We start from the raw sequence: 17,339 nt of genomic DNA on the forward strand, positions 1-17,339 counted from the left end.
TGATTGTGGCTTGTTGAATGGATCGGGTGTTACGTTTCAACACACTAGCTGAGACCGGATGTCACGAACCGACATACATATTGAAACGGATATCATGTTTCGACACACTAACTTGGATCACGTTCCGGTGCACTAACATGTTTGGGTATGAGTTCCATGAGAGGACCATTGAATTGTCATGATTACTTGTTAAAGAGAATGTGGTGTTGTAAGTTGTTCATGATTGATAATCGGTATATGTGTTAATATTCTGTATATGCATGTTTACTATGCTATAACTGCTTGTATATGTTTCACTTACTGGAATAGCCGCGTGATCCGACCAGTACTCTGTGGTTGTGTATTGATACTACACTTGCTCTTTCTTTGTTGAGTACACAGTATCTTCAGGCGGCTACTGACAGACCTCATTTAGGAGATCAGTGATCAATCGAATTCAAGGGTGAGCCAGTTCTTCCAGGCTGCCATGAGTTCTCTTTTTGCTCAGTCCCTCTTATTCGAACTTAGATTAGTTCTCTAGATGATCAGTTGTTTTAGCTTTCAGGGGTTGTGCCCCTTTTTCTTTAGACTTATGGTTCTTTGTTAGAGTTTTGGTACATTGCCTTTCAGGTTCTAGGGAATATTTCTGCAATGTTTTGATAGTCGTTGTTAGACTTTTAGAGTTTATGGGAACTCTACTTTATTTCTACATTTAAACATGCTTCCGCATCTTTGAATGTGTAGTTCTTGAGTTAGCTAATTAGTATTAATGGTTCTCCCATCGGAGGGTTAATGTGGGTGCCAATCACGACGGTCTGAGTCGTGACACAAGCGAAGTCATACGTTATTCTTTGCTCTTTAATGTCATTAATTATGTAATTTATCATGAGTTATAAGGTCATACATCACTCGTTGCTCTTTAATGTCATTAATTATGTTGTTTATCATGAGTTATGAGAATTAATCATAGTCAATCAACTTCTAGAAAATGATCCCTATATAAGTTATAGGATCATCACTTTGTAAAGGACAACAAAATCATACTTTACTGAATACTATCATTTTCTTTCCTTTTCCATTATGTTATTTGTCTGATCAGCTTATCGCCTCAGCTCAGCTTTCCCGGAGGTATCTCCGAACACCGATCTAACCGAAATCAAGTCAACACAAACTATCTTAATCTTAAATATCACATTCGATTCATTATCTAACTTATCTTTCAGGTATTAATAGTTTGTTTCTCTACTTAGAATCAAGACATTATTTCTTATCCATAGAATCTCACGTACAAATTCAACTATACCTTGTGTTTTTTGGGTTAAACACAGAGAGTGCTCAAGTACTTTACCTTCTGCTAGTAACATGACACAGAAGAATCATCCGAGATTACACCTTCTGTGCAATTTATCTACGCAAGAGAAGTGCAAGGCAACACTTAAGGAAAACAGAAAGACACATTGATAACGAACTTGACAAAAAATTATAATCATATCAGTTACAAGTTTCTAATTTGTGAAAATGCAAAGCATTTGCTAACAAATTTCTAGTTATAGTGAAAATCAAGACAGTACTCATTACCTGGTACTCAGAACTAGAAGACAATCTGCTGCTACCAAAATCTTAACAAGAAGCTCTCTCCCCTGTTAGCTTCTGCTAACAAGTATATCTTTCTCGACCTTTTGGCTAAGATCAAGTGTCTCCTAACAGTAAATAATGAAAGAATTGAGTTGAACAACAAGCTACATCTGTACACGATGACTGCAAATTTATATTTTGTAATCTGAATGTAGGAAGCTTTCATATGGCGTTCCCTTGAGTGTCTTTTCAACATCAACCCAATTTTCAACTTGTGAAGACAACGTCCCTTTGTGTATCTTCACCTGACGACTGTGAAGGTCCCTTCTAGGAACTTTCAGGAAATCTTGAACATCGTTCAGTATCTGTGAGGAAAATGGCAAACTAGAAAAGTAAGCACGATGAACAAGACGAATAAAGTAAGCATGGTAGAATATGCATAACTCTTACTGTTTGATTTTTTATTATGTCCTCGTAGAACAATATAATATGTCGAGTGCTATTGAAGTATTGCACAGCTTTTATAGCCATGTTGTCTACTTGCTTCAGGTTGGGGATCAGCAAAGTTGTGTTTATCGTGGGTTTGTAACTTGCAAGCATCTCAGCCTGAACAACAATTATATCTCTTAAGACACCATAGAGAAAAAGTATTGGCATCTACATAAGAAAGAAATACAGTGCAAAACTGACCTCCTTGGGATAATGCACATGAGACTTGTGGGTTCCATTTACCAGCTTAGCACTCTGATCATAGGAATTTGCTAGCATTGAAATCATTCTGCGCAACAGATTTCTTCTGAAGAGAAAAATAGCAGAAACTCCTCTGGTTTTGAAATATTCAACAATTTGCTCATGATTCTGCATCAGACCCTGTAATGATATTCAAACAGAATTGCAATCAACAGCATTCTCCATAACCATGAAAAGAGAAAGCAGTTATCAAGGAACTAGCTTTTTCAGAATTCACATCATCTCATTCTTACACATGGTGGACATATCATGTATGTCGTTTTTAACTTGACTGTTCTTGCATCCTCTTAAAAGTAACTGTTTCCTCAAAATCAAGACAGTCAAAAGAGAAAAGAATGCAAAAGAAGAAACAAGAGTTTTTTCAAAGAACGTTTCCAGTCTAATTAGATTTTCTGCAGCAGTAAAGGACTGGTGAAGCCAACACTTCGTTAAGCAAAGTAATTATAGTTTTAAAGACCATCTTCACCTATCACACAAAAGGTTGGGGGCCAGAGGAAGGCGGAGAGAGTGAGGAGCCAAGCATTTAATATCTGGTAACTGTAACTATTTCCTACTAATCATATGTCAAGAAAAAATTATTTCAATAGCACAATAATGATTCTTTTAGATCCATCTTACTCATTATTCAAGCATTTAGCCTCCCATAAACTCTATATAACATCTTTTTGATCAATAATCAAAACTTTTCATTAATCACCCAATATCCATGCACTAAGAATCTCAGATAGTGCAAGGCATTGTTCGTCAACTTTGTACCATTTCAAATTCAGCAGCCAAGAGATGAGCGATTTTAAAGAACTAAATGATCCTGATAGTCCCAAATGTAAGTCCTGATATGCTTCAACCCGAACTAGTTGAGCTCTATACAATTCTTACAGCATACGAAAACATAATACAAAGTAATCAGCATTTGGCTGGATTCTCAATTGTAGTTCTCCTGGCATGTTTCACTTTAAAACAACACATAACGGGGATAGCATATATATAAGCGCACTTCAGAATAAAGCTGACAGAACTGGAAAGGATGTTCATCTATAGCCTTCCCTTGTTTTAAGCATCAACCGTACCCATTAATAATCCCCACTTTAAGCATATGAATAAACAAGTTCAACTTAGGAATAAGAACTTGCTAGCTAAATACCGACCAAAACAAAATTGCTAGATAAATATCTCAGCATTACACAAGTGATACAAGCTTGAATATTTGACATATTAATTTTAACACTAGAAAACACACTATCACAGAGTTCAAACTATTGTAACAGGTCGTTAATTAGGAAGATCAACATAACCAAAGGTTCTGTGATAGCAATACAACAGAAATACATTCAGAAGTACTCCTTCATTATCTCATAGCAATTATATCACAATTTTCAAGAAGCTCTTACCTGATTAAGCATCCACTTGAGTCCAACTGCAGCAGTACATTCATTCTTGGAAGCACTCATAAAAAAGTCTAGGTTATAAAGTTTGTCCAAAGTGTCCAAAATTGTTGACACGTTACTTTTCCGGACTTTAACAGAAAAAATCTCCCCATTAGAGCTTATATTCATATGACTGTTTAGCAATGTCTCAAACCATCCACTACCAGATCTCTGCGTGGACAATATTGCAAAATTCCTTACAGGATTGCAAGCACATTCCGCCCTAAATACATAAAAGGCAGCAACTCAGTAATATTATCCACAAAAAGAAACCCAAAACATCAAAACAGAATAATAAAAGTCTCACCGGCTAAAAGTCTTTGGCTTGGGGAAGTGCACATAAGGTTTTTCTGAAGGTTCAATATCAGTTGCCTCACACGGCTTTTCAACCACATGAACACTTACGATCCGTCCACTGGAATGCACACCAATTTGTTTCAAGCCAATTGAACATATATAAACTCCACATACCATTGCAAAGATTAACACAACCATCCTCAGCATCATCGGAGAAGCCTTTGGTGGCTTTATGATGGAGTCCTAAATGGAATTAAAAGATAAACTGCTTAGGACTTGAATCTTCTTTTAACTCCTTTTTATCATCAGTCTCAATATAAATTAAATTGCTCAAAATAGTTATCAAGCAAGTATACCTCAACCCCAAACTAGTTGCACTAAGCTACATCAACCCTAAGTACACACTCCACTTATTCCCATCCCATTCCAAGTTTTTTCCCTCGAGGATCGCAACTTCTAACAGGATCTCCTCATAAGAATATAAAGAAAAAAATAATCTTGATCAAACAGCACTTCAAGGGGTCATTCAATCAAAGTAAACTCTACAGTCTAAATTATCTCAAGGCACTTCATAACCTAGATAATCCATATCCATTATACATTCTTTTAATGAAAAATATTCCAGTTTACTATCATTACTGCAAAAGAATAAGCTTGAGCTTACTCCCCACAACTATTAAAAGGCCTAAAACTTTAAGCAACTAAAAAAATCAAATTTCTGTAATGCATAAGAATCTCAGATTCTCATAGTACAAAGCTGAGCTTAAAACAATTTTTAAGCCTAAAGAAAAACATAAGAATAAAGCGAAAAGCTGATTTCCTCCCCTTGAATACTAATAACAACAAAAAGGGCTTACACTTTCAGCAAATAATTATAAACAAAATTTCTTAGATAAAGTACACCCAAATCAAGAAACCACGAATTACAGCCAACGAAAATCCAAAAAGGCAAAATAAACAAACCCAATAGTGAATATAAAGCGGAAACGAATTAAAAAACAAACCTTGCTAAATAAACAAAAATCGTCAGCCATTTTTGTGCTAAAAAAAAGGTATTAAAAGAGGAAAGACTATTGGGGGAAGCTCAAATTCATGTTTTTTTTCCTCATTTTTCATTCATCTCTGTAGTTTCCAAACTCATGCATTACGATATGTAAAATATGGATAATGTCTTTTTGTTTTGGAATTTTTGCTTCAGATTTGCACTTCGGCTTTCCTGCGTACAATTTGCCATTGGAAAAAGAGCTGAGAAAGGGAAAACGACCACTGAAACGATGTCGTTTCGTACTGCCTGCGTTGATTTCGTCAAGGGAATCAAATTAATTCCTTTTTTACAATTTTTTAATCTTTATAAAATTCTACTAACTTACCGTTTACTTTAACGGCAGTGAACGCAACTTACGAGGAATTTTCGCGCCTTTCATTATCTGACACTAGTTTTTAAATATTCAAATCATAAGAAATGGATTGTGTCACTAGGCTTAAAGTTAAATTTTATATAGAATTTCTTTTAATTAACTTATATAAATTGAATGATAATATAATTAGTGTAATTTTATAAGAGAGATTTAAAGAGGGTAAGATATACGTAGATTTTATGAAGTAACAGTGTAAACTTTACGTTGATGTTACTGTTCTTTTATGTAGACTTTACATTGCTTTTTTTTATTAACGATTATGCTTCTTTCTTGTTTTCTTCTTCTTGTACTTGAGTTTAATGCACTTGAGCTGATGATCTTTCAGAAATAACCTATCTACCTTCACGAGGTTGTGACAAGGTCTGCCTACACTCTACCCTTTGCAGACCGCATTTAGTGTGATTTCATTGAGTTTGTGTTGTTGTTGTTGTTAATCGTCAATCTACAAATGAGGCAACAAAGTAGGTATTGATATATTTATTATACACGTCAGCAACAAGTTAGTTAGTATTTCAGTTAGTTAGTTTAGCTCATAGATTACAACTGTATATTGTTAATCAGTTATAATTGTTCAGTTGATTAGTTGTATAAATATAGTTGTTTGTTGATTCTAATCAGTACTCTTTTTCATTCAATCAATAATATCAAAGAAGCTTTCTCCTCTCAATTCTCTCTAGCTCCATTAATGGAAGTTCAGTAGTATCCACCATTTCAGGTGTGTTTTGTCCTTCTACTTCACAGTTTCAATATGGTATCGGAACAAGTGTAGATCACTGTTATTGATTCAAGATTCTCATTGATGATTTCCAGTGTTTCTTCCCCAGTTCTTCCTGATCTTCATTTCCTGCTATCGTCTTCGTGAATCGAGTTCATCATGGTCGAAATTACAGGCCAGAGCTCCACTACAACAAGAGGGAACACGATCGATGTAAGTAATCCTCTTTACATCCATCCATCAGACAATCCAAGTTTGATTTTGGTTCCAATCAATTTTAATGAAGTCGGTTATCGATCATGGCGACGAAGTGTAATGAGGTCATTATCTGTGAAAAATAAATTAGGATTTAGTAGAGGCTACAGTCATTCCCTAAAATGATTATTCTTTGTTCTATAGAAAACAAGGTCTTTCCATTGTGTTTATAGCTGTCTATATGAATGATATTCTACTAATCGAAACTGATCTTGAAGAGATTGGTCAACTGAAAGTTTTTCTCCATAACCAGTTCAAAATCAAAGACCTGGGGAAGCTGCACTATTTCTTAGGATTGAAAATCCTCTATACAGAAAGTGGGATGCTCATATCACAGATGAAGTTTGTACTTGATCTTCTCAAAGAATATTATTGCACAGAGTACTCTAATCTTGCTTCACCCCTTGATTCATCAGTTAAACTTAAAGCAAATGAAAGGAAGCCTATAGCAGATCCTAGATCATACAGAAATTTAATTGAAAAGTTAAATTTTCTCACCAATACCAGACTAGATATTGCATATGGGGTACAACTTCTCAGTCAGTTTATGCAGGATCCTAAAGAACTTTATTTGCAAGCTGCATATCACATGCTTAGGTATCTTAAAAAGGATCCAACCCTGGGTTTGCTTATGTCTTCCACTAATGATTACAATGTACAAGCCTTTGTGACTCAGCCTAGGAATCATGTCCTGATTCAAGAAAGTCTGTTACTGGTTACATTGTGTTATTGGGATCAAGTCCTATAAGCTGGAAGTCCAAGAAACAAAAAACTATTTCTTTTTCTTCAACTGAGGCTGAGAACAGGTTTATTAAGAAAGTGGTTGGAGAGCTGGTGTGGTTGAGTAGATTGTTTGAAAAACTCACTGTACCATGTGATGGTCCCTTTCTTGTATATAGTGATAGTCAGTCAGCCTTATAAATTTCCAAAAAAATTATGTATTCCATGAAAGAACCAAACATATTGAAATTGACTGCCACTTTGTGCGAGCCAAGCTTCAAGAAGGGTTGATTTCACTACATCATATTGGCACTGGTGATCAACTCACTAACATTTTCACCAAAGCACTCATTGGAGTCAAACATGCTATAGTCCTAGACATGTTGGATGTACTAGACGCACCTACAACTTGAGGGGGGAAGGGTATTGAGATATTTATTATATACATCAACAGCAAGTTAGTTAGGATTTTAGTTAGTTAGTTAGTTTAGCTCATAGATTACAGTTGTATATTGTTAATCAGTTAGAATTATTTAGTTGATTAGTTGTATAAATAGTTGTTTGTTGATTGTAATCAATACTCTCTTTCATACAATCAATAATATCAAAGAAGCTTTCTCCTCTCAATTCTCTCTAGCTCCATCAATGGAAGTTCAGTAGTATCCACCATTTCAGGTGTGTTTTGTCCTTCTACTTCACAGTTTCAATAGTAGGTAGCCACGTAACAAGGGATACTACACTTACCTAAAACTTTCATTTCTTAATTATTACAACAATTCCCACATTAACTAAGAAAATAAGTTATTATATTTTTACTATACTTTATTGAACATTATTTTTATACACCCTGCTAAACGATACATGACAGACATAATATTCAAACACGACATGCTACTAGCATTATTGAAGTTACTTAGTTATTCTGTAGCTTGGATAGTATTCAAACACGACATGCTACTTTATTGAATTTGTTTACTCTGTAGCATCCAGAGTATTTTTCAAACATACAAGTCAGTGCCAAAGAACTCATAAATTTCGGCATCTTAATAAGTTTTTGATGCCTAAAGTTAAATTTCATAATAGACTTTATTTTCTTAGCTGTCATATATAAATGTAATAATTATAACATACTCAATATAATTCTACTAGTAGATTTTTGAGAAGATAAGATGTATCCAAACCTTATGAAGTAAAAAGGTGAACAATTTTTAATGAAAAAATATATTACTCCTATAAAATTAGAATAATAAAACCTGACTCAAAATATTTAAAAGATAATATAATGATACTGAAATAATTACGTTAAATTTGATAAGTTGATTTAATGATATTAAAATAGTATTGATTTATTGCAGTGCTTGAAATTTGAAGAATACATCAAAAAACAAATTTGCTCTTTTTATAAACACACAACAATAGAGTTTGCATAATACAAACTTTAGAATATTCAATAATGAGAGGATAAAAATCGAAAGGGGATTAAAAAAGGTAAATAAAAGAATAGTAATGTTGGTTCATGTAATCACCGAGATATAAATAAATCAACAAAATAGATAGTCACATAAGATTTGGGACCCCAAGTATTACTTTAGTGGCCTTATGGTGGAGACAGGCCTAGAGGCGGACCCAGCCCTCTAGGTGGGGTGCACGTGCACTCGTTAATTTCGGACTAAATCATATATATATATATCTCAAGAAATTGACAGAAATTAGGATATAATTAACAGTGCACACATGAAAAGGATATGAGTGTCATTGTGCTGCTGGTACAAGCTAGAGGATCCACTCGCAAGACTTGTGTTCGAATCCAACCAGAGTGCCTATATATAGTGGGAATTCTACTTATACTCCCAAGCTTTAATATCAAAGCATGGCTTCATCGCCAACAGATGAAATAGCCCATGATTTCCCCCCTTTCTTTCGTGTCTACAAAGATGGCAGAGTCGAAAGATTTCATAAACTATGTTTATGTCCATCCATCAGATAATCCCAATTATTGGTGTTCGATCTAAGGATGTCTATAACAATTCAGCCCGCCTTTATCTTCCCAAAATAATCGAGAAAACCCAGAAGTTTCCTCTTTTTATATACATCCATGGTGAAGGTTTTTCAATAGAATCAGTTTTTTCATCAGGGCATGATAAGTACCTACACACTATAGTTACTAAGGCCAATGTGGTTGCGATATCCATTGATTATAGACTAGCTCCTGAGCACCTTTTATCTATGTATTATTGTAACACCCGCAACTAGAAAGAGCTAGAATAGAAAGAATCATTTTTGAAAAGAATGGAAATCTGGAAAATTGGTTAAATTAAATTATGAGTTTTGGTCAACTTCAAATGACAATAACTTCTAGTTCAGAATAAGTTGGGTGTGCTTCCAGATACCGTAGGAAAGATATTGGGATTATCTTTCCAACGCTGCCAAGTTTGCGCGATTTCAAGTTCGTATGAATGAGACACTACTAAAAAAACTGTGNTAGGTCGGTATTCACTGTTTTTTTAGTAGTGAGATATGCTCATTGGAAGTTGAGATGTTTGGATAAAGAAAGTCCAATCCGAATTTTGGAAGGGTATTTTGGTCTTTTCCATACCTAATGACTTAATTTCATTTTTTGGTAATTAATTGGGGTCTAAACTGAAGTTGATCAGTTTAGCTTTTGAGATTTGAGTTAGGGTTTTGAGAGAAGAGAAAAGAAGATGAGAAAGGAGAAGAGAAGGTAAGGAATCGTCAATTCTTGAAGCTAAAGTCGTGGATTTCGTCCAGGGGTGATTTCTACGAGATATGTACGTTCACATAGCATTGGGTCATTTTTTATTCATCTCTGTAGTTTCCAAACTCATGCATTACGATATGTAAAATATGGATAATGAATGCCTTTTTGTTTTGGAATTTTTGCTTCAGATTTGGACTTTGGCTTTCCTGCACAATTTGCCATTGGAAAAAGAGCTGAGGAAGGGAAAACGACCACCGAAACGGTGTCGTTTCGTACTGCCTGCGTTGATTTCGTCAAGGAATCAAATTAATTCCTTTTTTACAATATTTTAATCTTCATAAAATACTAATCCTTCTGTCCTATTTTATGTGATACTTTTCATTTTTCGAGAGTCAAACAGTTTAAGTTTGATCGGAAATTTGCACATGAAATCTTCATTTTTTTAAATAAAATTTATATATTTGTAAACTATGTAAAAAGTACTATAAATCACAACAATTGATAATTCAAAATATTTTAAAAATCTATGAAAAATTTACGATCAAAATTAAATTTATTTAAATTTTAAAATCCAAAAAATGCCACATAAAATGGTACGAAGGAAGTACTACTAACTTACCGTTTACTTAAACGGCAGTGAGCGCAGCTTACGAGGAATTCTCACGCCTTTCATTATCTGACACTAGTTTTTTAATATCCAAATCATAAGAAATGGATTGTCAATAAGATTGGAGTCTTTTAATCAACTTATATAAATTGAATAATAATATAATTAGTAGTTTTAGGGAGGGTAAAATATAATTAGATTTTATGAAGTAATGATGTAAACTTTACGTTGATTATACTGTTCTTTTCTATAAATTTTACGTTGCTTTTTGTTATTAATTATTATGCTTCTTTCTCCTTTTCTTCTTCTTGTGCTTGAGTTTAATGTGTTTGAGCTGATGATTTTATGAAAATAGTCTCTCTATCTCTACGAGGTTGTGATAAAGACTGCGTACATTCTATTCTTCACATATCGTACTTAGTGTGATTTCACTGAATTTGTGTTATTGTTGTTCGTGTTAGTCGTGTACATACAAATGAGACAACAAAATAGGTTGCCACGTAATAAGGGATATTACACTCACCTAAGAGCTTTCATTTCTCAATTGTTACAACGATTCCCACATTAAATAAGGTAACAAGTTAGTATCATATTTTTAATCCAAAATTTTCTTTTAAAATTTAATAGTACATGAAAATTTTCTCAATAATATAATACAAAATACATCTTTAGAAAAAAGTGAGGGAACAATTGAGGCCCTTAAGCGATTGCTTTAGTTGCTTTAATGTAAAGTCGACCCCGGTCTCTTAGGATCGTTTGATTGCTCATTAGAATTATATAGGCATTAATAATATCATAACTTGTTATGCATGAGCAAGTAATGTAGAGATTAATTAAATAGACATTACAATGTATAAATTATTTCTAATTAAACACTTTCAGATAAGGTTTAATTTTCCACATTCATATTCTAGCATAAAATAAAATATAAATCATACTTGAATTTAAATTCTTATGTCGAACAGGGTCATTCTTGAGACACACTACAACATTGGCATATGTTACTATCACACTCCGAAACTATTCTTAAACATGACACGATGCTAATTAGAGGAATAAGTAATTTCAAACTAATCACATGGCATGTCATGACACTAGAATTTGCAAAATCAACAAAAAACTGCAATACACATACGAAAGCTATAACTGAAGTATATGGATAGCACCCATAATATTGAAATAGGAAATATATGAAAGACAACATAACATATCGAAATCTAAGCCTTTACAAACATGAGTGGCTAGCACAAACCCCTAGCTAGCTCACTTTAATTGTCTGAAATTGAAAGAGAAATACTGAAATCAATGATTGAGAGGTTGTCCTCGAAAATGAGGACTCACCAAAGCTGCTCCAATGTTGTCTGAACTAACCGTGGACTGGATGATGAGCGTCAGAACCTATATTATTAAACAATATAGGTAGAAGGTATGTGTTTAGTACTTTGAATGTATTGAGTATGAGGAATACACATAGTAAGACCATTTCCAATCCACCTCTATTTTATTCTCCATTCTCTATATTTGAAGAGTAGAATAGAGAATGAGCACTCCAACTCTCCTCCATATTTTTCTCTATTCTTCATATTTAGATAGTTGAATAGTAGTTCTCTAAATTTGGAGAACTACTATTCACACTCTCTATTTCACTTTTTTAATATTTTATTATTATTTATATTATTTTCTAATTAACATATTATTTTACATATAATGTCATTAATGAAGTATCTAATATTCATGATTCTTTTTAAATGTAATATAATATTTTTAAAAAATATATTATTTAATATATACTACTTTCATTCCGAATTAATAGTATTTTATTTTTTTTTCTAATTTTCGTCAACAATATAATTTGATTTTATTATTAATTTTCATTATAAAGAATACACAAAATAAAAATGATAAAATGAAAATTTTAATTTAAAAATACAATACATAATATGATAATCTACATACAAGATAACAATACAACACATACTTTACCAATGTTCAAAAAAAAAAAAAGATAACAATACAACACATAAGATAATAATTTAATTACAAGATAAAATACAATTCAATACATAACATAATAATTAATTTACCATAACAATAATTTAGTAATTCGATAGATCGTTTCCAGATTTAGCACTATTCGAAAAAAAATTAAAATATAATCTAGAAAATTATTGCGATTACAATTGTGATTGTCGATTTCTTTTTCGTTGTTGTTCTTGTTGCATGTAATCACTACTAAACTGAAAGATTGCATAACTTATGCGAAGCTTAAAAGATGAGCATCACATTGATTTAAACAAAAACAAATCATCTCAACAATTTACTCCCTCCATTTCATATTAAGTTAATTTTTGAGGTGTTTTACACCTTTTAAAAAAAGTAGATTAAGACATAAATTGAATTTAGTTTTTCATTTTTACCCTTATTTATTATTGTCAAATTTATGATTAAATTAACTAAATATTAATTAATCACTAATTCCAATATTAACAAATGAAAGGTAAAATTGAAAGCACACTCTAAAAGTAATATTGAAAACTGAACAATTAAGTTAATTTGAAAAATATAAAATATCTCAAAAATTAACTTAATATGAAATGGAGGAAGTATCTAAAAGTTGGAATAAAAATAATAATAACTGAATTTATAAAAAATTGAATACCAGGACTCTGAAAACCTTGGGAATCATGACACTCATCCCACGTCATATATGACATACAGAAGTTACGAGAAGGGTCAAAATAGGCAAAACACACAAAAAGATCAAAATAATTATGAGAGTAATTACAATAATCTCATGAAATTGAGCAATGAAATCATTTTCTTTCCATTTTTAAAATCTCTAAAACTAACTAATATCCTATACTTCCATATAATGTTTGGTTATATAGAAAACTAAAGTAAAAATGTCTTTATTCTTACTCTGCTCTAGTTTCTGACAAATCAATGGATTCTGCAAAAAAAAAAGAAAAAAAAAGTTGTAGTTCGAACAAAGAACTTATAAAGTAAGTTTATGTTTCATTCTTCTTCGTTTTTTTCGTTCTTTTTTCTATAGTTGACAATCTAAGTACACTTTACATAGGAAGATTAACATTACTTGTTATAACTGTTAATTTGATTTATATTTCGCTTTTCATGAAAGACTATTTGTAGATATTTTTGGGGATAACCTGATAGTGTAATATTTTTATTATATTTTGGTGTATATAAGTTAAATTATATATAATTTTTTATATTCTTCTTTATGTTTTTTTACAATCCTTTCAATTCTTGGAGAAATCATGAAAGAAAACAAGGCACTCTATCTTGCTCTCAACTTTTAGAGAATGCCAAAAATTGTCTAAGGAGTTTGATCAATGGAAAATAAAGGTTAATTTTCATCTGATTGCATATATTAAAGTTTAAGTTCAATGCACCAACATGTAAAATAATATATGTTCATTTATTAGATTATAATCATAACTAAATTTCTTGAAAAACATGAACTGATAATTTGATAAAATGGTAACTAATATGCTATAGCGTATAAATTTATTTGTACAATCAGTATATATAACATAAATTCTTCAGATTATGGACTTTTTTAAATTTCTTTTCTCCCGCAGAATGAAAAGTAATTGAATTTTGTCAATTTTATTAAGAAATTATATAATGAAGAGTAAAGTTTGACCTAGAACATTCAATATGATTTCACACAACTTTGTTGTAGTAAGGGAAAATAAGTTAGATATTGCAAAAATAACTCTTTCTCTTGAGGATCAACTTTATTTATTGTTGCCTGATTATTTTGAAATTTAGTGATTTTGAAATACATCTTTTCTAATTTAATTGCTATCATGTGTTTCTTACCTTGCCTTTGTTGAAATTTATTATAGTTTTTTACTTAAAATATGTCTTATGTAGTTACATAAATATATGAAATATCGAATAAACAAAAATCTCATCTTGAATTTTTTGTTGGCGTTAACAAAACAAGTAAATGAAGATATTCTTACTCAATATATCTTAATTTTTGTTGGTTTATTAAAGCCTGCAATAAATTTCAAGTGAGAGTTTTGTTTATTTATTTAAATTTCATACTTTTATATAACTTTATAATACATTTTCTAAACAAAAGAAAACAATAATAGATTTCAATAAAGACAAGATAAAAGAAATATGATAATATTTAAATCTGAGAATAAGCATTTCAATATCACTGGATTTCAAGATAGTCTGGTGTAATAACCAATTTTGCCCTCAAGAGAGAGTTACAATTAATTTATTTTTATTTTAAAAATATCCAACTTATTTCTCCTTCCTACAATAAACTTGTATAGAATCTCTGTTGAGAATATAATTAACTAATAAAAGTATGTTTTCTCTTAAGCTTTTAGATGAAATAGTCACACACTTCAACATAGTATTAAAGCAGGTAGAGGTCTTGAGATCGAATCTCACCGCCACCCAAATCAAAAAGAATTTCCACGTGCTTGACCTTGACCATGAAAAAAAAACCAGGCCTGCACGTGAGGGGGCGTGTTGAGAATATAATTAAATAATAAAAATGTGTTTTCTCTAAAAGCTTATAAGCTTTCAGATGAAATGATTACACATTTCAACAATCTCATCGAATATTTTTAGGTTAAATCTTAATCTTCGTGGTGTAAGTTCTCAATATTAATCGAACTCAATACCTTTTCATTCCACAAAAGAAAAGAGACACATAAAGTCAATAATCTATACAATTTATGTGACTTATACAGTGAAAATAACTTTTTATGCTTTTGTATGTTAGTTATCATTTTATTAGATTGTCAATTCGCGTTTTTCAAGAAATTTAGTTAAGTTACAAAATAAGTGACATGATTATATACTCGGTATATAGAGCTTAAAACGCTAATATATGAGGCTGGATGAAAACTAACTCTACTTTCAATTGGTCATTCTTCTTAAACAATTTTTTTTATCTTCACTATAAGTTGAGCACGTTCGCTTCTCCACCCTTTCACTCAGCAACTTGTGTTTTTTTTTAAAAAAAAATCATTTCCAAGATTAAAAAATGTCTTATTTTTTTATTTTTCTAAGAATTGAAGGCACCATAAAAACATCATGAAGAATGTAAAATAAATAGAATTTAATTTATATACATCAAAGTGTAACAAAAACTATACACTATCAGGTCAGTCAAAAAATATCTACAGATAGCGCTTCATAAGAAGCAAAATTCTTAATCTTGAAAATAAAATAAAATAAATTATTTGTTATAACAAGTAAAGTTAACCTAATAGCGTAAATTATCTTTTACAGTTTTAGTGAATAAAAAAGGACAAAATAAAAGGAAATAAAATAAAATTCACTTTATAATTTGTTGCTTTGAACTTGAACATTCTTTTTGAAAAAACAATATCGTTTCTTTTTTTTACTTCTTGTATAGTAAAATTGACTCTAGAAAAGAGAACTAATTGTACCACGATATGTGATAAAATTAAAATTATGGTCTAACCTCGAAAGAATCAAATCTACATCTTTTATCATATAGAGCATCAAAAGAAGCCAACTCAATGCTTGAATGGTAATTGTCTTTATAAGCAAACTCTGCCAAAGATAAGAACTGATCTCAACAACCTCCAAGATTAATCACACAACATATTATCCAAAATTTGAATAATCCTTTCAGATTAACCATCTCATTGAAGGTGAAAGTTATGTTAAGTTTTACCCAAGTATCCAACTCCTTATACATATACCTCCACAAATATTATATGAATTGAGTATCTTTATCTAATAGAAATCGAAACACAATGCTTACAAAATATCTCCTGAGATTTTTCTCAACCTCTCTGAACTGTAGAGTCTTTTGAAGGGTTATTGGGAGCATCTCACTAGCTTTCTCCCTTGTGCGGGTTTGCTTTTATTCCCCTGCGTGGGCTTTTAGTGTATGTATTTCCCTCTCCCAATCATTAAGTAAATAAATAAAATTTAAAAAATGTAACCCTTATTTCTATCCTCCCAAAATGAGCTTCTTTTATTATGTATGAAGTTTGTATATTAGGGCAATGGAATGGTGTAAATATGACACATATGTCTTTTAAATCGCTACGTCTATTCTTGACACAACAGAGTCACATATTTATATTGGACACACTATATAATTGTTTGTGTGCTACGTACTATAAATGTTTTATGTGATTATGTTGATTTGTTTAAGAAAGGGCTAATCCACTCCTCTTCCAAAATGTTTCTTAGAGTCTTATAAGCACAAATATCAAATCACTATCAAACAATCCATCTAGCTATTCTTTGAGTCTTGAGTTTCCTTAGAAAGTCCAAACCTCTCACTCACCAAATTTTAAATTCAATTTATTTATCTCAAGATTGTTGGTTTGAAGATGTGAAGTGATTTGAGTGTGACCATTGATGAAAATAGAGAGGCTCTCTTAAGAAAGATGGAGGAGATGGTCTAAGAGATCGGTGAGGTTGAAATACAAACTAGAAGGGTGCAAGAGGCCATCTTGATCAAAACTATCAAAATGGAAGCAAAAATCCTTGCCACAAAAGAAATGTTGAACTGTAACGACTCAGAAAATGATAGAGTGAAACTAGAGCCTCACATGTGAGTTTGGAGTCGAGAACTTAATGAAATGATTATATTTGAATTTGACCCAAAAAGTTCTTAAAAATGTGATTCGGAAGTTACCGGAAACTTGTTTAGCGGTATACTAAAAGATCCGTTTCGTTTTTCGAAAATCCGACTTCATATTCTTGTTTAGGGGGTCAAATTGAGTGGGAAATGGGTCTAACCCAAATTTTAGAGCAACCGTATCAAAATCCGAAATTTCCAAGTGAAGCCTTTTTCGAGGGTCTACTTTGGAGGGTCATATCTCCTAGCACACAAATTATT

The 17,339-nt window shown here is 31.7% G+C and overlaps 1 protein-coding gene across 1 annotated transcript; it reads right to left on the minus strand.

Annotated features, from left to right (window-relative positions):
• Positions 1-1,449: 1,449 nt before the first annotated feature.
• On the minus strand, positions 1,450-5,237 carry LOC125866194 (uncharacterized). The gene is made up of 6 exons (XM_049546507.1): positions 5,030-5,237; positions 4,036-4,268; positions 3,693-3,951; positions 2,245-2,424; positions 2,005-2,160; positions 1,450-1,919 (listed from the first exon to the last, which is right to left on the minus strand). The coding sequence occupies exons 1-6, from the start codon at positions 5,057-5,059 to the stop codon at positions 1,746-1,748; spliced, it is 1,032 nt and encodes a 343-aa protein (XP_049402464.1). The 5' UTR covers positions 5,060-5,237; the 3' UTR covers positions 1,450-1,745.
• Positions 5,238-17,339: the final 12,102 nt, after the last annotated feature.

This window comes from Solanum stenotomum, chromosome 5, assembly GCF_019186545.1.
Source record: "Solanum stenotomum isolate F172 chromosome 5, ASM1918654v1, whole genome shotgun sequence".
Lineage (NCBI taxonomy): Eukaryota > Viridiplantae > Streptophyta > Magnoliopsida > Solanales > Solanaceae > Solanum > Solanum stenotomum.

Excerpts from the sequence above, each read along its gene's own strand:
- LOC125866194 (XM_049546507.1), bottom strand. The coding sequence starts at position 5,059 with ATGGCTGACGATTTTTGTTTATTTAGCAAG. Across the intron at positions 3,952-4,035 it reads AAGCCAAAGACTTTTAGCCG|GGCGGAATGTGCTTGCAATC; the intron begins GTGAGACTTTTA and ends TTATGTATTTAG. Across the intron at positions 1,920-2,004 it reads ACATAATAAAAAATCAAACA|ATACTGAACGATGTTCAAGA; the intron begins GTAAGAGTTATG and ends TTTTCCTCACAG.